General features: G+C 39.2%; 1 protein-coding gene across 1 annotated transcript; it reads left to right on the top strand.

Moving 5' to 3' along the window:
• The first annotated feature begins 13,429 nt into the window (after positions 1 to 13,429).
• Positions 13,430 to 23,570, top strand: LOC131520599 (uncharacterized). Its single transcript, XM_058744956.1, has 3 exons — positions 13,430 to 13,488; positions 22,366 to 22,483; positions 22,876 to 23,570. The coding sequence occupies exons 2-3, from the start codon at positions 22,366 to 22,368 to the stop codon at positions 23,367 to 23,369; spliced, it is 612 nt and encodes a 203-aa protein (XP_058600939.1). The 5' UTR covers positions 13,430 to 13,488; the 3' UTR covers positions 23,370 to 23,570.
• Positions 23,571 to 23,735: the final 165 nt, after the last annotated feature.

A 23,735-nucleotide genomic window follows, 5' to 3' on the forward strand; every position in this document is an offset into this window, starting at 1 on the left:
ACATATTTGCAGCTGTATCATACAAATAAATAGTTAAAAAATCATACATTGTGATTTCTGGATTTTTTTTTTTAGATTATGTCTCTGACAGTGGACATGCACCTACGATGACAATTTCAGACCCCTCCATGATTTCTAAGTGGGAGAACTTGCAAAATAGCAGGGTGTTCAAATACTTATTTTCCTCACTGTATATATATTTATTTATTTTTTTTTCCTGAATGGCATGCCATAATACACACACACACATATGTGTGTGTGTGTCTGTGTGTATATATATATATATAAGAAAATTGTGTCTTGCCTACAGTCAAGCATGGTGGTGGTAGCATAATGGTCTAGGGTCTGCCTGAGTGCTGTTGGTACTGGGGAGCTGCAGTTCATTGAGGGAAACATGGATTCCAACATGTACTGTGACATTCTGAAGCAGAAGATGATGCCCTCCCTTCAGAAACTGGGCCGAATGGCAGTTTTCCAACATAATAACGACCCCAAACACACCGCCAAGATGACAACTGCCTTGCTGATGAAGCTGAAGGTAAAGGTGATGGAGTGGCCAAGTATGTCTCCAGACCTGAACCCTATTGAACACCTGTGGGGCATCATCAAGCTGAAGGTGGAGAAGCACCATGTGTCTAACATCCAACAGCTCCGTAATGTCATTATGGAGGAGTGGAAGAGGATCCCAGCAACAACCTTTGCAGCTCTGGTGAATTCAATTCCCAGGAGGATTAAGACAGTGCTAGATAAAAATGGTGCCCCTACAAAATATTGACACTTTGGACACAGTTTTGACATGTTCACTTAGGGCGTACTCATTTTTGTTGCCAGTTATTTGGACAATAATGGCTATATGTTGAATTATATTTAGAAGACCGTAAATTTGTACTTCTATACAAGCTGTACATTGACTACTCTAAAATACAGTGGGTACGGAAAGTATTCAGACCCCCTTAAATTTTTCACTCTTTGTTATATTGCAGCCATTTGCTAAAATCATTTAAGTTCATTTTTTTTCCTCATTAATGTACACACAGCACCCCATGTTGACAGAAAAACACAGAATTGTTGACATTTGTGCAGATTTATTACAGTTTTTCTCAATTGTTTACACACAAATTCTGGTACTTGAGACACAATGACCACAAAATGTAAATCATTCACCAACCCCCTGAACCAATTCTGCTAAACTACAAGCACAGTTCCTGCTTTACACTCAAATTGCAGTTCTAAAACACACTTTTTTCAAAACACTACACACAATTCTCTGCTTTTGGCACAATTTTCATACAGAAAATATCTTGTTTTCACAAGGAACACACTGCCATTCAAATATGCACACTGACTCATCACAAGGGCAAACACCCGTCACACAGTTTTACAATTAGCAATCAGAGCTTTAGCATAAAAGGGCAACAGGTGAGCTCTTCTGTTTTGGAGCAATGGATGCCAACATTGGAAACAGAGGCAGAGCCAGAGGAGTGAGAGTAAGAGGAGGAGGACGGGGAGGACGAGGACGAGGACGAGGAAGGCCAAGGACCGTAATCTCTGATGAGATCCGAGCCACTTTGGTTGATCATGTGGTCAACCATGGTCTAACAATGAGGGAGGCTGGGCAAAGAGTACAGCCACATTTGAGCAGGTACACTGTAGCATCCATCATCCAGACTTTCCGAAATGAGAATAGGTAAGAAATCTACTCTCACTAAAAAATTGCAGTACTCAATGAGTACAGTAGTACAGTATTGCCTGTGGACTGTTCTGTAGGACTGTAAAGTATGTTACAAGTATTTAGGAATTGTATTCCTACTTTGTATTTACAGTATTTTACTATTTGTTTGGCAGAACTGAAAGATTACAAACACAAGGTGGTCGGGAACGTGTTCTGTCTCCTGAACAGGAAACTGAAATCATGAACATGGTCCTAGAAAACAACGCCATAACTTTACGGCAAATACAAAGAAAAATAATAGAAAACAATGACATGTTTCAAAATATTGTTAGGGTAAGCTTATCAACACTGGACCGTGTCTTGCGCAGAAATCATCTCCGGATGAAGCAGGTCTACAGGGTGCCATTTGAACGCAATTCAGAAAGAGTCAAATAATTGCGATATAACTATGTGCAAGTGAGTCCCACAATTGATGCATACTCTCAACATTGTATACAGTAAATTATACATATTTCAATATTGTAATCATAATGATTGTGCTTCACAATAGTGACCACTCCATGTCTATTTCTGATATTGTCATGTGTGTTTCAGAGAGTCCTTGAGCTAGAGGTGGCTGCAGTTCATCTTCATTGATGAGGTTGGGTTCAACCTCACAAAAAGACGAAAGAGGGGAAGGAATATCATCGGCCAGCGTGCCATTGTTGAAGTCCCTGGCCAGCGCGGAGGGAACATCACAATGTGTGCAGCGATTACCCACCACGGCGTCATCCATCACCATGCTACCCTTGGCCCCTACAACACCGCCCATCTGATCACATTCCTTGACACCCTACACAACACACTCATTCCACCAGATCAGGTAGATGGCCCAGAGCAGCTCAGGTACGTTGTCATTTGGGACAACGTAAGTTTCCACAGGGCTGCTCTGGTTTGTAACTGGTTCACTGCCCACCCACGCTTTTTAGTTGTTTATCTCCCTCCATATTCTCCATTCCTCAATCCTATTGAGGAATTTTTCTCTGCCTGGAGATGGAAAGTGTATGACCGAAATCCACAAATGCGTATACCTCTTCTCCAAGCTATGGAGGACGCATGTGGAGATATAGCAGCTGATGCTTTTCATGGCTGGAATTGCCATGCTAGCCGATATTTCCCCCGCTGCTTGGCCAGGGAAAACATTGCTCGTGATGTGGATGAGGTGCTGTGGCCAGACCGCAACAGAAGAGAGGATGCAGCATAGGTATTTTTTTAGTTTTTTTTTTTACTGTAACTGTATACAGTAAATTCTTCTGTTGTTTTGTATGTAGTGTATGTGTAACTTTGTGTTGGTTGGGAATGGGATGTACACTGTGTACATTGTTTTTGCAGGAAAAATTAAATTTTACCATGTATTTGTGTGTTCTGAGTATAAAAACAATATTCTCAAATATTTTACAACACACTTATGTTTGTACTGTCTGTAGTAAGTGTAACACTGAACCAAAAAAAGGCCTGAGTCATTATGATGAATGGAGAAGAAGTGTTTTACATTCATCATAGTGTTTTACATTGAGCACATCAGTGTTCAGCTGGTTCTTGTAAATGTCTATACATATGATGGTTTGTGTGTGTCATTTGAAAACAAAATCCCATTTTGAGAAGAAATAACATTGTTTTGAATGTAAAGTTTCATTTTGCAAGAGAATTGAGGGGTTTTGCCCATTGTGTGTTTCTTTTTTGGATTTGTGTGTAGAGTTCTGAGAATGAGGCATGCTTTCAGAAAATGTGTGTAAACAATTGAGAAAAACTGTAAAAAAGAAAAACTGAAATATCACATGGTCCTAAGTATTCAGACCCTTTGCTCAGTATTTAGTAGAAGCACCCTTTTGATCTAATACAGCCATAAGTCTTTTGGGAAAGATGCAACAAGTTTTTCACACCTGGATTTGGGGATCCTCTGCCATTCCTCCTTGCAGATCCTCTCCAGTTCTGTCAGGTTGGATGGTAAACGTTGGTGGACAGCCATTTTTAGGTCTCTCCAGAGATGCTCAATTGGGTTTAAGTCAGGGCTCTGGCTGGGCCATTCAAGAACAGTCACGGAGTTGTTGTGAAGCCACTCCGTTATTTTAGCTGTGTGCTTAGGGTCATTGTCTTGTTGGAAGGTAAACCTTCGGCCCAGTCTGAGGTCCTGAGCACTCTGGAGAAGGTTTTCGTCCAGGATATCCCTGTACTTGGCCGCATTCATCTTTCCCTCGATTGCAACCAGTCGTCCTGTCCTTGCAGCTGAAAAACACCCCCACAGCATGATGCTGCCACCACCATGCTTCACTGTATTGGACAGGTGATGAGCAGTGCCTGGTTTTCTCCACACATACTGCTTAGAATTAAGGCCAAAAAGTTCTATCTTGGTCTCATCAGACCAGAGAATCTTATTTCTCACCATCTTGGAGTCCATCAGGTGTTTTTTAACAAACTCCATGCAGGCTTTCATGTGTCTTGCACTGAGGAGAGGCTTCCGTCGGGCCACTCTGCCATAAAGCCCTGACTGGTGGAGGGCTGCAGTGATGATTGACTTTCTACAACTTTCTCCCATCTCCCGACTGCATCTCTGGAGCTCAGCCACAGTGATCTTTGGGTTCTTCTTTACCTCCCCCGATAGCTCAGTTTGGCCGGACGGCCAGCTCTAGGAAGGGTTCTGGTCGTCCCAAACATCTTCCATTTAAGGATTAAGGAGGCCACTGTGCTCTTAGGAACCTTAAGTGCAGCAGAAATTTTTTTGTAACCTTGTCCAGATCTGTGCCTTGCCACAATTCTGTCTCTGAGCTCTTCAGGCAGTTCCTTTGACCTCATGATTCTCATTTGCTCTGACATGCACTGTGAGCTGTAAGGTCTTATATAGACAGGTGTGTGGCTTTCCTAATCAAGTCCAATCAGTATAATCAAACACAGCTGGACTCAAATGAAGGTGTAGAACCATCTCAAGGATGATCAGAAGAAATGGACAGCACCTGAGCACCAATAAGTATTGAACACATTACCATTTTTCTCATTAAATATATTTCTAAATGTGCTGTTGACATGAAATTTTCACCAGATGTCGGTAACAACCCAAGTCATCCATACATACAAAGAAAACAATACAAATAAGTTCAGAAATTAAGTTCTGTGTAATAAAATGGAATGACCGAGGGAAAAAGTATTGAATACACTGACTGAAATTGATTTAATACTTCGTACAAAATCCTTTGTTGACAGCTTCAAGAAATTAGTCGTATGCATCGCTCAAGTGTGATTTTGGCCCATTCTTCCACACAAACAGTCTTCAAAACCTGAAGGTTCCATGGGCCTCTTCTATGAACTCTGATCTTTAGTTCCTTTCCATTAATTTTCTATTGGAATCAAGTCAGGTGATTGGCTGGCCATTCTTGCAGCTTTACTTTCTTTCTCAGAAACCAATTTTGAGTTTCCTTGGCTGTGTGTTTGGGATCATTGTCTCGCTGAAACGTTCACCCTCATTTCATCTTCATCATCCTGGTAGATGGAAGCAGATTTTTATCAAGAATGTCTCGGTACATTTTTCCATTCATCCTTCCTTCAACTATATGAATTTTGCCAGTGCCACACCATAATATTTTGGGGTGATGTGCAGTGTCATTTGACCTCCAAACATGGTGTGTATTATGGCATTCAGCTTAATTTTTTGTCTCATCTGACCAGACTATATTCTGCCAGTGTTTTATAAGCTTGACTTGACTTGTGCAGCAAACTTTAAATGAGCTTCAACGTGCTTTTTCTTTAGCAATATAGCCTTGCGCGGTGAGCGTGCATACAAGCCACGGCGGTTGAGTGCATTACTTATTGTTTTCTTTGAAACAATTATACATGCTAATTCCAGGTCTTTCTGAAGCTCTCCACAAGTGATCCTTGGCTCTTGGACAACTCTTCTGATAATTCTTTTTACTCCTTTGTCAGAAATCTTGCAAGAAGCACCTGGTCGTGGCGGGTTTATGGTGAAATTATGTTCTTTCCACTTCCGGATTATGGCCCCAGCAGTGCTCACTGGAACATTCAGAAGTATAGAAATCCTTCTCTAATCAATGCCATCAGTATGTTTTGCAACAATAACGTTGCAAAGGCCTTGAGAAAGCTCTTTGCTTTTACCCATCATGAAATGTTTCTTGTGACACGTTGGTCATGAGACACCTTTTTATAGGCCATCAGTTGGGACTGAACCAACTAATAGGTGTGTTCGATTTGAAGCAGCGCTGCGCAGAATGATCAGTGTATGACATCAAAGTACCACGAGAGTGATTCGAAAGCATCAGGATCCGTCTGCTCTCTTATGGCTCTCGCGGTACTGTGATGTCATACACTGATCATTTTGTGCAGCTTTCTAGTGATAGATTTTCAGCTGGTTTCAGCTAAATTTCCCCCCTGTGTCATTCCACTTTTTTACAAAGAACTTTATTTCTGAACTTATTCGTTTTGCTTTGTATGTATGGATTACTTGGATTGTTACCGACATCTGGGGAAAATTTCATGTTAACAGCACCTTTAGAAATATATTTACTAAGAAAAATGGTGATGTGTTCAATACTTATTTTACCCGCTGTATGTATTTATGTATGTGTGTGTGTGTGTGTGTATATATATATATACACACACACACACACACACACACACACACACACATATATATATATATATATATACATACCCACACATATACACACACACACACACACACATATATATATATATATATATATATATATTGTGTGTGTGTATATATATATATATATATATATATATATATATATATATATATTAGTGCTGGGTCATTCTACAGAAACGTCCACTTTTGGTATGGCAAGATGTCTTAAAATGTATTTCTTTTTAACATTTAAACTTAGACCACATTATTAGATTACCTTTTGACTTAATGAACACATATAAATGACAGCTTAATTTTTTTTTTTTTTTTTTTAGCTTTTTTGTGCAATTATTTCAAGACCACATGTATAGTTTTTTGTCACTGGTGTTACCTTCTTTAGCAATAATAAAAAGTTTTTATGAAATAGTATTTATGTTTAGTTTTTGTTTTCTTCAGCACATGTAGTCAGAGTTACAGAAAAATAATGAAAATGCAAGAAATAAGTAGATTGTGTTTTATTTAATGTGACAGACAAAAACAGTACAGTAACAGCAGTGACACATTGCATCACCAGTGACATGCATAAGACCTGATAAACTGATCTTCACTGGTGTTATCCATAAGAAAGGTAACACCAGTGACAATTTTCATGAAAAATGCATTTTACAAAATGTCTGCTGCAAGGTATCAAACCACAGGTTGTCAATCATGGTATACTCAGGGTTAGTGATTTGGGGGCCCTAAGCAAATTTCAGGTACGGGGCCCCAACAAAATAACTATAATGCTCTTTTACGCGTAACCCTTATTTTGCTCGCTAGCTCTCTCTCGTTATAACTATAGCTTTTATTTATTGTAACTATTACCCCTTCACAACTTAAGTGGCCTAAATAATTAGTCAACCTGATGCTGTTCTAAAGCCATATTAAGCTACCTTTTTTTTCGGATATTATATTAAAAAAATACAAATAAATGCTTGCACTTTGAATTGGAAACTTCTTCAATCTTTTTCCAAAAAGATATAAAAAATATACCATGCAACTCGTTCAATATTCCAAGTGTTCTTAAGGCATATGACAGGGTTTGCTGAGAAACAAATCGAAAATGTAATCTGTTAAGCGGAAATCTCCAGTCATTGCATTCGTGCATTTATACGAGTTCTTAGTTTATAGTTCATTATAGTGCATTTATTCTTTGCGCTGGCGCGCCTAGGAAAAGCACACAAGAGAGTCATTTTGAAACATCAAGACAAATAAAATTATGACTTGAAACACAATTTCTTTACTGAGGCGAATATAACTGTTCTGAGACGGTCATAACAGCGTAGAACGTGTGCAAAGAGATCTCCGTCTACAATCACTAAAAGCTGTCACTCACTTCAGTTCATCGCAATCTCATGACGTTCCGTTAATAAGCTCTCAGCACAATGAATCTCTTATTTACATCTTATCTACAAATTGTTATAATGAGAGGATTCACAAGCTTGCAGAACTCCACACCTGACAAAAACTCGCCGTTTTCAGTGGTGAGTGAACATTTGACACTCGCCATAATAAATACATACTGGCGCATTTGCCAAATATGTTTCGCGGATATCAGACGGAGCCCCCTGATTCCCCCGGGGCCCTAAGCGGCCGCTTACATCGCCTATTGGTTAAGTCCACCCCTGGGTATACTCACTAAATTAATTAGTTTAAACCATTTGTATTATATATATATATATATATATATATTTTTTTTTTTTACATTTCCCTGACAATAAATAGGTGACACCAGTGACGTCAACTAAAAGCTTCATATGAAATCATGAGATAAATGAGAAAATTTCTGATAACTGAAAAGAAACAGTGGCCTAAACATGGGCCTTTTTTCATAGATCTTTAGAAAACAGGAAGGAGGAAGTCGAGTGATGTCACCAGTGTGATTTTTTTTATTTTTTATTCCAAAATACGTCAACTAAAAGCTTCATATGAAATCATGAGATAAATGAGAATATTTCTGATAACTGAAAAGAAACAGTGGACTAAACATGGGCCTTTTTTCATAGATCTTTAGAAAACAGGAAGGAGGAAGTCGAGTGATGTCACCAGTGTGATTTTTTTTTTTTTATTCCAAAATAAAATACTTTTGTTAAGCGGTAACACCAGTGACACAACTCCAGGGGACCATTATTTTCATTTTATATTTTATAATATTTATTTGGCATTTTCTTTTTTTATGCCATTTACATCATATATTTGATAGTTATGAATAGACTTTTGTATTTTAAATGGTAGAAAATCCTGTTTTTGACCTCAAAATAAAGCACTTTCCCTCTGTACATGGCTGTAGGGACAAGCAGTTTTGTGGTACTTGGAACTCTTTATAATTAATAAAAAAAATTTTTTTTAAATGCTACATTGGCTCAGGAAGGTGTAATTGTTCAAATAACATATTGTTTCATTTTAAAATCTAAACTAATTGTAACCCTAATGTGTATTTCAATTGTAATATTTCTGTAAAGTTTAGGGACAGAAAAGTGGATGTTTCTGTAGAATGACCCTGCTTTCAAAATTAGCGTGTTAAAGCTGGCGATTAATTTTTTCAGTTTCACATGTTAAAATTAGTTAACGCAGGGGCGGGGCCTAGGGTTGGCCACCCCACTCATAACTGCTAATTCTGTCTCTTTTTTTATTGTTAGGTGGGATTAATCGCGATTAATTTCTGAAAAATGTGCGATTAATTAGTTAATTTCTTTAACTAACTTTAATTAAACGATTGACAGCACTAATATACATTTACATTTAGTCATTTTGCAGACGCTTTTATCCAAAGCGACTTACAATTGGGGAATACATAAAGCGATTCATCTTGAAGAGGCAATCCGACAAACAAAGTGCTTGTAACACCAAGTCTCAGGCATTGTTTAAATAAGTACAGGGCCTGGACAAGAAGTTGTGCAGCATGCCCCGTCAGAAAGGGCCTGATCTTTCTGATGTTGTGTAGTGCAAACCTGTAAGATCGAGCAGTCTTTGCAATGTGGTCTTTGAAGGTCAGCTGGTCATCAAAGATTACACCAAGATTTCTGACCGAAGTTGATGGGGTAATTGTTGATGAACCTAACTGGATCGTGATGTCATGCTGTAGAGTTGGAGCGGCGGGAAAGACAAGAAGCTCAGTCTTTGCCAGGTTGAGCTGAAGGTGATGTTCTTTCATCCATGCCGAGATGTCCGCCAGGCAACCTGAGATCCTTGCAGCTACCGTTGGATCATCTGGTTGAAAAGAGAGATAGAGCTGTGTGTCATCAGCATAGCAGTGGTAGGAGAATCCATGTGCCTGTATGATGGGACCCAGTGATGTAGTGTATGTGGAGAAGGGGGGGGGGGGGGTCCAAGAACCGATCCCTGAGGAACCCTAGTGACCAGTGTATGTGCTTTGGATACCTCCCCTCCCCAGGCCACCCTGAAAGACCTACCAGTGAGATAGGATTCAAACCAGCGAAGTGGAATTCCAGCGATGCCCAGTGATGAGAGGGTGGAGAGGAGTATCTGATGATTGACAGTGTCAAACGCGGCAGATAGATCCAGCAGAATGAGGACTGATGATTTGGAATGGGCTTTTGCAATTCGCAGGGCTTCAGTGACCGAGAGAAGCGCAGTCTCAGTTGAATGGCCACTCCTGAAACCTGACTGTTTAGCGTCCAGTTTGTTGTTCTGTGAAAGAAACATAAAATATATATATATATATATATATATATATATATATATATATATATATATATAAATATATAAATAACGGGAAGTCATACTCGATACACAGGTGAGTTAGAATCAAACACACAGGTTTATTATTCAGGATGGAGATGACCAAAGAACTGGTGAGTATTGCAGACTTAGAGTCTTTAACGGAATTGAGGAGGATACTGATAGTTATATTCTTGATTACCAGGTTGGATGGAGACGGTGAGGATCGTGGTGTTTCCAGGAGCTGGTGTAACGGAGCTGGATGCAGGTAAGTAGACGGAGCGCACACAACACACAGGAACACATGAGGGGAACGCAGGAGATCAAGGAGTCGAGGGTCAACAGGTGAGTAATACCGCATAGGTTTGAGTCCTTTTCCATTTGGGAGACCAGACGATGTGGCTGTGTGAACTGTGCTATGTGGGTGATTGATGAATGACAGTCAGGTTCCGGTGATTGTGAACGATGATAGGTGACAGAGCCTGGCATGTCCGTGACAATATATGTGTGTGTATGTGTGTATATATATATATATATATATATATATATACAGGTGCATCTCAATAAATTAGAATGTCGTGGAAAAATTCATTTATTTCAGTAATTCAAATCAAATTGTGAAACTCATGTATTAAATAAATTCAGTGCACACAGACTGAAGTGTATGGTTATTTTAATTGTGATGATTTTGGCTCACATTTAACAAAAACCCACCAATTCACTATCTAAAAAAATTAGAATATGGTGACATGCCAATCAGCTAATCAACTCAAAACACCTGCAAAGGTTTCCTGAGCCTTCAAAATGGTCTCTTAGTTTGGTTCACTAGGCTACACAATCATGGGGAAGACTGCTGATCTGACAGTTGTCCAGAAGACAATCATTGACACCCTTCACAAGGAGGGTAAGCCACAAAATTAATTGCCAGAGAAGCTGGCTGTTCACAGAGTGCTGTATCCAAGCATGTTAACAGAAAGTTGAGTGGAAGGAAAAAGTGTGGAAGAAAAAGATGCACAACCAACTGAGAGAACCGCAGCCTTATGAGGATTGTCAAGCAAAACCGATTCAAGAATTTGGGTGAACTTCACAAGGAATGGACTGAGGCTGGGGTCAAGGCATCAAGAGCCACCACACACAGACGTGTCAAGGAATTTGGCTACAGTTGTCGTATTCCTCTTGTTAAGCCACTCCTGAACCACAGACAACGTCAGAGGCGTCTTACCTGGGCTAAGGAGAAGAAGAACTGGACTGTTGCCCAGTGGTCCAAAGTCCTCTTTTCAGATGAGAGCAAGTTTTGTATTTCATTTGGAAACCAAGGTCGTAGAGTCTGGAGGAAGGGTGGAGAAGCTCATAGCCCAAGTTGCTTGAAGTCCAGTGTTAAGTTTCCATAGTCTGTGATGATTTGGGGTGCAATGTCATCTGCTGGTGTTGGTCCATTGTGTTTTTTGAAAACCAAAGTCACTGCACCCGTTTACCAAGAACTTTTAGAGCACTTCATGCTTCCTTCTGCTGACCAGCTTTTTAAAGATGCTGATTTCATTTTCCAGCAGGATTTGGCACCTGCCCACACTGCCAAAAGCACCAAAAGTTGGTTAAATGACCATGGTGTTGGTGTGCTTGACTGGTCAGCAAACTCACCAGACCTGAGGAAGATGAGAAACAAGAGACCAAAAAATGCAGATGAGCTGAAGGCCACTGTCAAAGAAACCTGGGCTTCCATACCACCTCAGCAGTGCCACAAACTGATCACCTCCATGCCATGCCGAATTGAGGCAGTAATTAAAGCAAAAGGAGCCCCTACCAAGTATTGAGTACATATACAGTAAATTAACATACTTTCCAGAAGGCCAACAATTCACTAAAAATGTTTTTTTTTATTGGTCTTATGAAGTATTCTAATTTGTTGAGATAGTGAATTGGTGAGTTTTTGTTAAATGTGAGCCAAAATCATCACAATTAAAAGAACCAAAGACTTAAACTACTGTGTGCATTGAATTTATTTAATACGCGAGTTTCACAATTTGAGTTGAATTACTGAAATAAATTAACTTTTCCACGACATTCTAATTTATTGAGATGCACCTGTATTTATATATATATATATATATATATATATATATATACACACACACACACAGAGCTGGGTAGTAACTGATTACATGTAACCTGGATTACATAATGAGTGAATGAGGCTTTTATATAGTGCTTTATTGTGTATTGCTATACACCCAAAGCGCTTTACAATCATGTGGGGGGTCTCTCCTTAACCACTACCAGTGTGCAGCATCCACAGGACAACGGCGCCAGTCCGCTCACCACACACCAGATACAGGTGGAGAGGAGGGAGAGTGATAGAGCCAATCAAGTGGATGGGGATTATTGGGAGGCCATGATTGACAAGGGCAAGTGGAAGGAATTTGGCCAGGAGACCAGGGTTACACCCCTACTCTTTACAATGAGTGTCATGGGATTTTTAATGACCACAGAGAGTCAGGACCTCGGTTTAACGTCTCATCCGAAAGACGGTGCTTTTTGAAAGTATAGTGTCCCCGTCACTATATTGGGGCATTAGGACCCACGCAGACCGCAGGGTGAGCACCCTCTGCTGGCCTCACTAACACCTCTTCCAGCAGCAACCTAGTTTTCCCAGGAGGTCTCCCATCCAGGTACTGACCAGGCTCTGCCCTGCTTAGCTTCCGTGGGTAACGGTCTTGGGCTACAGGGTGATATGGCTGTGTGGTCAGATTCCAAAAATGAAGTACTTGTAATTAGAGTAAGTTACATTTTAAAATACTCGTAATCAGGCTACAGTTACTTTATGGATTACATATTCACATAATAGCAATAAATTATTCATAATTCATTGATTCTCCCTAATTTCTCTTTTTCATCTTTTAAATTTTCCTTTCTAAAATAGCCTACCGATTATATACATATTATATATGTACAGTATATATAGTCCTGTTTTGTGGACATTCACACAAAGATCAGTCAGGTGGTGTCTGCATTTGACCACTGTATTTATAGAAATCATTTCAGGTTTAAGAAGGGTTTCATTGCATCAACTACTGATGAACACGTTCATTTTTATTTGAATTATTACTCTGTAGGTTTTTTAACCATGTATTATTAATTATAACTAATTAAAATGCACATATTAACGTTATTTCTCAGTTACATGTAATGCTGTTATGGAAGGAGACTCACACAGAGGATTAGAAACAATAATGAAGTTTATTAATGGCAATAGAGGCTGGATGGGAAACGGCAGGTGAGTAAACAGTTCAATGAATGAGGTCGCTGGATAATAAGGGTTTGTAATATGAATTCTTGATCTTACAGGAGTTGGTGGAGTAACTGCTGGCTGAACAGATGACTAAACAAACCTCACCAGAAGAAACAATGGAGCCAAACACTGGGAGACAATGGAGGAGACAGACATCGGCGTGGATCACAGGAGGTAAGTACACGAGGAAGGTAAGGCTATCACTCTTTCGCTGGACTAGCATGAAGAGTCCACTTCGTGCAAACAAGACCAGACATTGAGTGAAGTAAGGTGTGTGCTTTTAAAGGAGTGCTGATGAGAGTGCAGATTCAGAACAAGTGCATGTAATCAGAATTCAGGTGACGGTGTACGCTGTAATTGGGTGGTGAGTGAGTCTGGCCGATCCGTGACAAAGGCAGGCATTACAAAACTTTTTTTCATCTAAACCTTATTTACCAAATATATTTGCTTTGAAGTACCCCTGAGATTTTAAAATAAATATTTCAATAATTAAGTTTCACATTTGCATGTTCACGGTTTCTTTGATGTTGATTAATGATCACATGGCATGCAGGTAAAAAATAAAATAAAATCTTTTTTAATAAGTGTTTTATTTAAAACAAAGGCTATAGAAATACAAAGACGGTTCACTCCTATATTTATGAATGGGAGAAACTGTAATGCGCAATATGGAGGAATAGTTCCACCTTCTAAATGAAAGAGCCAAATTTCCCATAGAAACCTGGGGCACGTTCAAGCTCAAACCGGTACGCAACATTTTGCTATAGTTTCTTGGTTGAACGACATGTTTCCTGCAAATGGTGTGCAACGGGGTTTGAGATATGTTTTCTCATCAGCAGCAACATGTATATAAACCACGCGGTATTAAAGAGACAGCTCGCACAATAGGTCCAAGTAAAATCATTCACAAATGTGTCCGCTGCAGCTCAGTATACGCAATAATTTAAAATATTAGAAGACATGTTTGTCGTAAGAGTTTTATAGTAACAATATAGCATATCAGCATGATGATGTAGTTGTTTATATTTTTAGCTTCATTACAAGGCAAGTTTATTTATATACCAAATTTCATACACAATGGTAATTAAGTGCTTTACATAAGAATGGATGGTAAGGGCAGTGACTGTAACATCGAGCATATATTGCAGTATTAAACATGTATGTATACCGATTTCATCAGGCTCTGAAATTCTTCAAAAAGAACACAAAGAATGGCCTTCTCAGCTGCCATAGTTGCAGCTCTTGCGTCATCAAAACAGGGTGTTCAACGGACCAACGTTTCCGTTTAAAAAAAATGTTTTGCAATGTTTTGTCGGGCTGAACACAGCCCTGACTGGACCAGTCAATGCATATGCGCAGTCAAAAGCACATTATGACTCCGCATGTACATTGGCTGGTCAAGCCTGTAAAATAAGCTTTTTAAATGCTATTTGTGCATAAGAAACAATATTCATGGGGCAATTAATTTTAGATTTTTGTTGCTGATTTGACATATGTAATTTAACTGTCAAGTCAAGTCATCTTTATTTATATAGCGCTTTTAACAATAAAAAAAAAAAAGTGCTTTGTGTCAAAGCACTTAACAAGTATCAGATTGGAGGATAGAGTGTCAGTAATGTATAATGATAAGATTAAACACTCAGCTTTCTCAATTTTCAGTTAAAGGCATTTCATTATTGATTATGATGAATTGTGAGTTCAGCGAGCAGTTTTTGAGATTTCAGGATTCCCCCATTCATTAAGATTAGTCTTGTATGAGCTGCCCGGAGGCATTGCAAATATGGCCGCTGAGTGAAGAGACTTTCCTCGAAAGGGAGTTTGTTTTAAAATGATTTATTTTAATTTTAATTTTTTTATGATTTAATTAATTGTCAGCTTTTCATTGAGCTCACAACCCCCCTGCAGTTCCTTTACGAACCCTAGTTTGGGAAACCTTGATATAATATAATGTTTAATGCATTAGTTTTCTTACACTTTGCTTTTTTTTTTTTTTTTTACATCATTATGGTATAAGATAATGCTATTTAAATCAATGTGATAAATGAGTTAAATCGAAGGTAATCTAAAAGTAATCTGATTATATTACCTAAAATGTGTAATGTAACGGATTACATTACTGTCTACAATTTTTGTCATGTAATCTGGAATCAGTAACGGATTACAATTTGTAAGTAATCTACCCAGCTCTGCACATACATATATATATATATATATATATATATATTAACAATAAAGATTAAAAATAAGAAAAATGCACATTACAAATATGTCGTTGTAAATGTGACCCTGGACCACAAAACCAGTCCTAAGTCGCTGGGGTATATTTATAGCAATAGCCAAAAATACATCGTATGGGTCAAAATTATTGATTTTTATTTTATGCCAAAAATCATTAGGACATTAAGTAGAGATTTTGTAAATTTCCTACTGTAAATACATCAAAACTTTGCATCTCGGCCAAATATTGTCCTATCCTAACAATACATTAATAGAAATACATCAATAGAAAGCTTATTTATTCAGCTTTCAGATGATGTATAAATCTCAATTTCAAAAAATTTACCCTTATGACTGGTTTTGTGGTGCAGGGTCACAAATGAGAAACTGTGATGAGTCGTGCAGCAGTAATAACGTAACAAAAACATATACAATTTCAAGCAAAATGATCATATTTATTCAAGAATTTAATATTTATAAGTTTAATTAAATGTCAGTAATGAACAGCATAAATTATAGCGATCACGAAAGTCCTCTTTCCCAAACACGTACAGTAAGATTTAGTTGATACAGTATCAACTCCCCGTCAGTAGTTCTATACTGCCACCTGCTGGCGCAGTTGTGTAACTTAGAGAACAAGTTTTTTTATGTTGAGTTTGTGAGAAAAATAAGTCGTGATAACTAGAAAACAACTTTTGTCATGTCGAGATCACAAGAAAACAAGAAGGGGAAAAAATGCATGGCCGCTTAGAACTTCCGTAGTAATAGAGAGCGTGTCACCTGCCTCAAGATCTTTTACTGTTTGCACTCCGATGGAGGCACATAAACAAACAGACAGTGCAAATCTGCACGTATTTACCTATTTGCCACCTATATCTTATTCCTATCTTATAATAGAGCACCTGCCTCAAGATCTCTGTTTACACTCCAATTGATGCACGTAACAAAACAGAAAATGCTGCTACTCCTGCTCTGCCTGCCCTAGATGAGACTTCACACCAGCGATCTAGGCGCAGCTGTCACAGAACATGCCACAGCCAAAGTGAAATAATATTAAAAACCATGTGCACCAATCGCAGTGTCAGGTAGCTGTACACAATGAGAGTTCTTGAGACACTTTGGTGCCACGTACGGCCCATGGAACGCGTGCTCCATAACGGATTAAAACTGTTAAAATACGAAATAATATATATACAATGTATTTTTGGCTATTGCTATAAATATACCCCAGCGACTTAAGACTGGTTTTGTGGTCCAGGGTCACATTTACAAAGACGCATTTGTAATGTGCATCTTTCTTATTTTTAATCTTTATTGTTAATAAATATATAAAAAATGTGATTTGCATATGGGTATAATTTAGTTCAGTGATGTTGTAGCCTAATCTTTTGTATTTTCTACATTTGTAGGTAACCATAAGTGTAGAATTGCACTGTCTGTTTACTCATTTGCGTGAGAGAAGCAGTGAGAGATGTTGAGACAGGTGAAAAGCGTTTCGTTTATAGTGAATATTGACCTATTGTGCATTCCGTTGTTGCTCCCGCTGTTAGCAGGGTATAATCACTGCATTTGGGGTAAAAAAGACAGAATTATGTATTGTGCCAAGAAGGTTGTCTGTTCGTTCACACAGGCACGAACTGATTGACAGCTGCCTTTAGCTGAGTCTTTACTGATTACATCCATTAATCAAAGCGTTCAGCATGGTCGTCTGTGAGTGACGTCATCTCCCAATACAAACACGCCCCCAGTATAGTCCCGCCCCCTCACATTGATTGACAGCTTTCCGTGTAGACATCGGAAATTCAAATGCAAACTGAATTGCAATTTAATCGGAGTTTTGGCAGGTTACATGCACGACGCAGAAAAAGTGAAAACGCAAATGTGGTAATTAATATTGCTATTTAAATATGACCTTGTAATACCTACAGTTTACAATACCTACAGTTACAATAACTTGTAAGACATGGGAAATACAATTGCAAATGGACTTTGCGTTTTCATTTGAAATGTGACAGTCACTGTGCGTTCGCGAAAGCGAAAATGCAAAGGGTAATTCAAGATTTGCAATTGCATTTGGATTATGTCACAGTTTATGCGCCCACATGTGGAAAACGCAATTGAACATACAATTTGCAATTGCTTTTGAAAATAGTCCGGAAAATCATTCCATACATAACTCCTAAGACATGGGAAATACAGTTGCAAATGGACTTTGCTTTTTCATTTGAAATGTGGTAGGCATTGTATTGTGCGTTCGCAAAAGCGAAAATGCAAACGGTAATGCAAGATTTGCAATTGCATTTGGATTATGTCCCAATTTATGCGCCCACATGTGGAAAACGCAATTGAAAATACAATTTGTAATTGCTTTTGAAAATAGTCTGGAAAAACCTTCCATATATATATATATATATATATATATTAGTGCTGTCAATCGATTAAAAATTGTAATCGCGTTAATCACAGTCATGGACTGTGATTAATCATGATTAATCACAAATTTTAAATATTAGGATTTAGCTGTAAATGTGTTGAAATAAAGAAATGCATGACAAACTAATTTAAGGAAAAAGAACCTTTCACACCTCCGCCAGGTATGAGACATAATCCTTATTATTCTTTTATCATTATTCTTTTGTTTTTATTCAGCCCTTATCAGCCTTTATACTGGCAATAAAATGTTTACCAAGCCACATCGCTTCAATCCCAGTATACATTTACCCGACTGTTATCAAAAGTATTTCTAAATAAATACAACAAAACATTTTCTTGCGACCTTACGTGAAGTATTATGATAAAATGCATTATGAAGAAGAATTGGACCTGTTCTGCAGGTGCATTACAGCTAATATTAGCATCATGCTTCATAAGACAATTTATGAGATTAATAGTACACTTTTACTCAGAACTCACTTCAAACCACCATCGAGTGTTTCTATTAACTTCCTTTTGCGATCACATGTGGAATTTGGTCGTTTACTGCTGTTAAAATATTGTATTTATAGCCTTTTATATTGCTGCACAAATTAGCATTTCAGATGTACACATTCAACTCATACAAATATCCTATCGTAATCATGTGTTTATTATCCTATATAATCTATAGTGGCTGTTGTCATGTTTATTTCTGCTGTGTAAAAGCCTTAACAAAAGGCGGCGGTGCATTATAAAAGTAGCCCAAAAAACCGCAACCCACGGCTCTGTAATTTTTCCTGCGACTGTATTTTCAAAATAGCCCACTTGTGCTGCTACCCTGGCAACACTGGTTCACTGTACCCTCACCACACAATGATAGATGACCTTCTGCGCTGCGATGACGGGAAGAAGTTGGGAATATTAACGCGTTAAAATTTTTAGATTAATCGCATGCGTTAACGCATTAACGTTGACATCCCTAATATATATATATATATATATATATATATATACATATACACACACACACATATATACACACACATATATATACACACACACACACACACACACACACGTACACATATACACTGAACAAAATTATAAACGCAACACTTTTGTTTTTGCCCCCATTTTTCATGAGCTGAACTCAAAGATCTAAGACTTTTTCTATGTACACAAAAGGCCTATTTCTCTCAAATATCGTACACAATTCTGTCTAAATCTGTGTTAGTGAGCACATCTCCTTTGCCGAGATACTCCATCCACCTCACAGGTGTGGCATATCAAGATGCTTATTAGACAGCATGATTATTGCACAGTTGTGCCTTAGGCTGGCCACAATAAAAGGCCACTCTAAAATGTGCAATTTTCCTGTATTGGGGGGGTCCACTGGGGTCCGAAAACCAGTCAGTATCTGGTGTGACCGTCATTTGCCTCACGCAGTGCAACACATCTGTTCAGAATTCTCCACGTTTGCCCGGGTGACAGAGATGCACATGTAATAGGCGCTGTATGGTACAGAGTTACGAAAATTACCCAGATACGGACATTGAGTAAACTGATACGAGCATTGCGCTCTAGTTATGCATCAGCCATTCTGTTTGGAGACTTTGCTCGATTGCTCGCATTATAGGGACGTTATATGAGTGACGGACAAAGTAAGTTTAGTGTTATATTGTTGAATTGTGTTCATATTTGTAGCAGACACTGTTACCAGTTTAATTCATTTATATAGTTATTATATCAGTTCAGATCATCCAGTGGAGAGTGCAGTGCGACAACGTACACTTCCTAAGTATTTGGATGACTATGTTATGGACAGTAACCTTCCAAGATCAAGTAGCCTACCATCATGCTCACTAGAGACAAGGCGGGTGACTTCTGCAATAAATCCAGCTGAAGACAGCAGACTATCATCTCCAACCGGTATGTCTACTCCACTACATAAAACAGAACCAGTCAAAGGATAAAATGTTGTTGAGAGAATTGATGGAGAACATCTCAGCAGCTGAGAAGGAGGAATCAGCTGAGATTGCACATCTTGCAAGCAGACTGTCTCTTTATGAGAAAAGGCAGCAGCGTTGACAGGAAATGTTAAAGCGCATTCATGCATTCCTACTGGAGGAGGAAGCAGACAACCTCTCAATCCAAGAAGGAGATGTAGCATCACAGAAGGGAGCACTTTCCCCTGAGCCTGTTCTTAATATTACCTAAACTGCTGAACACTTCTCAAGGACATCAGCTGACTATCCAAAATCTCAGCCTGAAATAATGAGCTCTAAACCGAAGAGTACTGAATTAACTCCGAACTCACCGGTTCCAGTTTTGCCGAATGTGGCCCAGTCTACTATAATAGGTCAGTCTGCTCCGCAAACACTTCCACTACATGATATGAGCTCAGTCCGCTCAATGCCGTCATCATGCCTTATATCTCCACAACTGTCTACAGCTCCTGATGCTGCGCCATGGGTACGATTACTTCCACAACTGCAATATGAAGATAAATCACCTCCTGTTCTAAGAAGTACTTTTGGACTTGATGATGCCTCTCATTTGACCCAGCAACAATGGGCCACTAATCACCCAACTGCTGTACATACAACACAACACTCTGTAGCCCCAGTTTGTACTGACTGTCACCCCAGTTATCCTGATTCATACTCAGCACGGCCTAGGCAGCTTGGGGCACATAGTCATCAGTACCCAGAACGACAAGTAGCCTGGCCACAGTATGTTGATTACCATGTGACACCTCCACCTCCCATTAACTTGTATGGAGAACCAAAGCCTTCTATACCAGATTTTGCTGTGGACAGTGAAAGGGATTTCGCCAATCTGAATCTAGCATTGGATAATCTATTAGATTCTCATCCTGAGCTGTCAGAGAAATACAAATATCACGTGCTGCTCGAACACCTCAAACTCCCAGAGGCTCAAATGATTGGCCAGTCGTGTTGACATGAAGATCGGCCATACACCGCAGCGATGCAGGCTCTACAGTTGCACTATGGATAGCCTCATCAATTAGCTCAGAGTGAAATAGCAGCTATACTCAATGCTCCAGATGTGAAAGTTGGTGATGCTAATAGTTTCCAGTCATTCGCGTTAAAGAGTTCATCTTCTTGTGAGTATGCTGTTGTCCCTGGAAGGTCCAAGAGGCATTGAACTTAGTTGCTGTTCACACGTAGACAGGCTCCTCAGTAAACTGAATTATCACACCTCAGTACAGTCTCAATCCCATGTTGCTATGTTCCTGAAGTGATGGATAGGTGGTTGAGCACCACCTTCATGTTTTCTGCGACGCCTCCGAGAAGGCATATGGAGCGGTAGCGTACCTCTCTTCAACATATGAAGGCATCAACAATATTTCATTCATCATGGCCAAATCGAAAGTCAACAGACCGTGCCACGATTAGAGTTGTGTGCGGCGGTGGCTGGCCACATGTAATAACTTAATAACCCAGCTGATGACTTGACAAGAGGATAAAAGATTCTAGAGCTTACTGAACCCAGCAGATGGCGTAAAGGGCCATCTTTCCTTTTGCAAGCTCCTGATAAGTGGCCGAAGAGACCACACTCGGCTCAGTTACCCAAGTCCAATGAACTAAAAGGTCAGACATTCTGCAGCTTAACAGCTGTGCTGCAGCAGAATAATACTCCAGATGCAAGTCAGTTTGATTCATGGAAAGACCTGGTCGCGTGCAATGTCATGGGGCGTCAGAGTCTAACCATACTCATATTAACCAGTATTTCGCGGTAATTAATAATTACTGCAAAGCCGAACTTGCCCTCCTGAGAGCCTGCCAAGCACAAAGTTTTCCAGAAGAACTCACTGCTCTAAGAGGAGGTCAGCCTGTTCGTATCAGCAGCAGACTCAGTCATCTAGCACCAGTACTTGACTCTCATCATCCGGCTACATTGCTTTTAATCAAAGATTACGGTGAACGTCTGCTACATACTGGCTCTGAGAGAGTTTTTACAGAGATCAGGAGACAGTATTGGATTTTGAAAGGTCGACAGGTCATTAAGGCCGCATTTACACTGCATGGTTCAAGTGACCCAATTCCAATTTTTTCCTCCCATGTGGCACAGATTGGATATGGAAAAAATCACATGGATTCGGATATTCTCCGATCGGTTTCAGGCCTCATTAATAAGGTTTTCTCAGCAATCGCCACATTAGTTAAAAATTATGAATATTATGTTACCAGCTACTAGCTACCATCGTTACAGCCCTTACAAAAACAACCATACTTTTACTACAAATACAACAACAACAAAAAAAGATATTTACTGTGGGTAACCACAAATTAACCATGGCTTTGCTTCACTAAACATAGTTAAACTATGGTATAGTGGTATAGTTAACTCATAACACTCACTATTTTTAACAAGTCAACATTTGTTCCTACACAGATGAGCCCCCTGACATGCCACAGACCGCCTCGAGTGAGACCAGTAGTTCATCCAGTGAGAACACCTCGTTCAATGTGCACCAACACCTGGCTCAAACCAACAGGAGCATACTTAACTGGTAGGATTAGCAGTCATTTATATTGATGTTTTGTATACTGTATATACATGCATATATACACGTATATACAGTAGTCAACGTTTGAAGTGGATCAAAAAAGTTCATCAAAGTAGTCCTAAGACAAGAATGAAATGTTTTGATCCACTTCAAATGTTGACTAGTGTGTGTGTGTGTGTGTGTATATATATATATATATATATATATATATATATATATATATATATATATATTAGTACAAATAAGTCATTTTACAAATAAAGTCAAGTACAAAGTCAAGTACAGTAAAGACAGCTAGATTGATAGTAGTGCACAGTCACAGTTCAATAATTCATAAAGTAGTCAATAAATACAATGCAAACAAAATAAAAACCATTATTTATGTCTTTCTACAGGTGCATCTTCCACACGCAGGAAGCGAAAAAATAAGATGGAAGCCACTATGGATGTTTTTGCCAAGAACATCAAAGAAGCCCTCTCTCAGTCAGATGATACTGAGCTACAGCTTAAATTGCAAGCAGCCCAGCATGCCCACAAATTAAAAATGATGACACTATTTACACAGTTTCTAGCAGGAAGACAAGCATACCAGCCACCTCCTTTCCTAGGCCATGCCGCCGGGTCAAGCTCTTACTCAGATCATGTTCACTCTCCTAGGTTTGGCCAAGAATATTCCCACCCTGCTCCCTTTACCCAGGATCACAAATGGCCAATTCTTCACCAAAATGATGGCCACCCCTGTCCCCCTTTTTACCAGGATTATGTCTCTGCTGGTCCCTTTCACCATTCCCACCATCCTTTCTTTCCAGCCGAGCGTACTCCCCTCCTTCCTCCTGATACCCCACCTCCACAAAACGTCACCACCCTTCAGCCTCCTCCCTCTCACTAGAGCCGCATCTGCTCTCAGCCAGTCAGTTCTCCCCAGCAAAATCCAAACATCCCCGAGTCACAATTTGCATCACCCCCATCATTAGAGGATAACTAAAACCCTTATATTTTTTTTCAGACTTAATAAGATAATACCAAGGTCAGAATAACCTGTTGTTAATTTGTATTTCAGATGAGCGCTGTTTTCTGATTGTAATGTGTACCTTGTTGGTAGGGGTTGGCAGTATTACATCAGTAACATTTTCTTGATGTTCAGGCACTTTAAAGTTCAGTGTAGCCTGTAGTTTACCTTCACTTCTTTAACAGCCTCAGAAATCCCTGTGAAATGTTGTGGAGAAATACTGGGTCTGCTAGGCTGAGTTCTGTT

This window comes from Onychostoma macrolepis, chromosome 15 (genome assembly GCF_012432095.1).
Source record: "Onychostoma macrolepis isolate SWU-2019 chromosome 15, ASM1243209v1, whole genome shotgun sequence".
Lineage (NCBI taxonomy): Eukaryota > Metazoa > Chordata > Actinopteri > Cypriniformes > Cyprinidae > Onychostoma > Onychostoma macrolepis.

Bases quoted from the DNA above. Each gene is read 5' to 3' on its own strand.
- LOC131520599 (XM_058744956.1), top strand. From the start codon at position 22,366: ATGAGCCCCCTGACATGCCACAGACCGCCTCGAGTGAGACCAGTAGTT. The intron at 22,484-22,875 runs GTAGGATTAGCA...GTCTTTCTACAG, and splicing joins AACAGGAGCATACTTAACTG to GTGCATCTTCCACACGCAGG.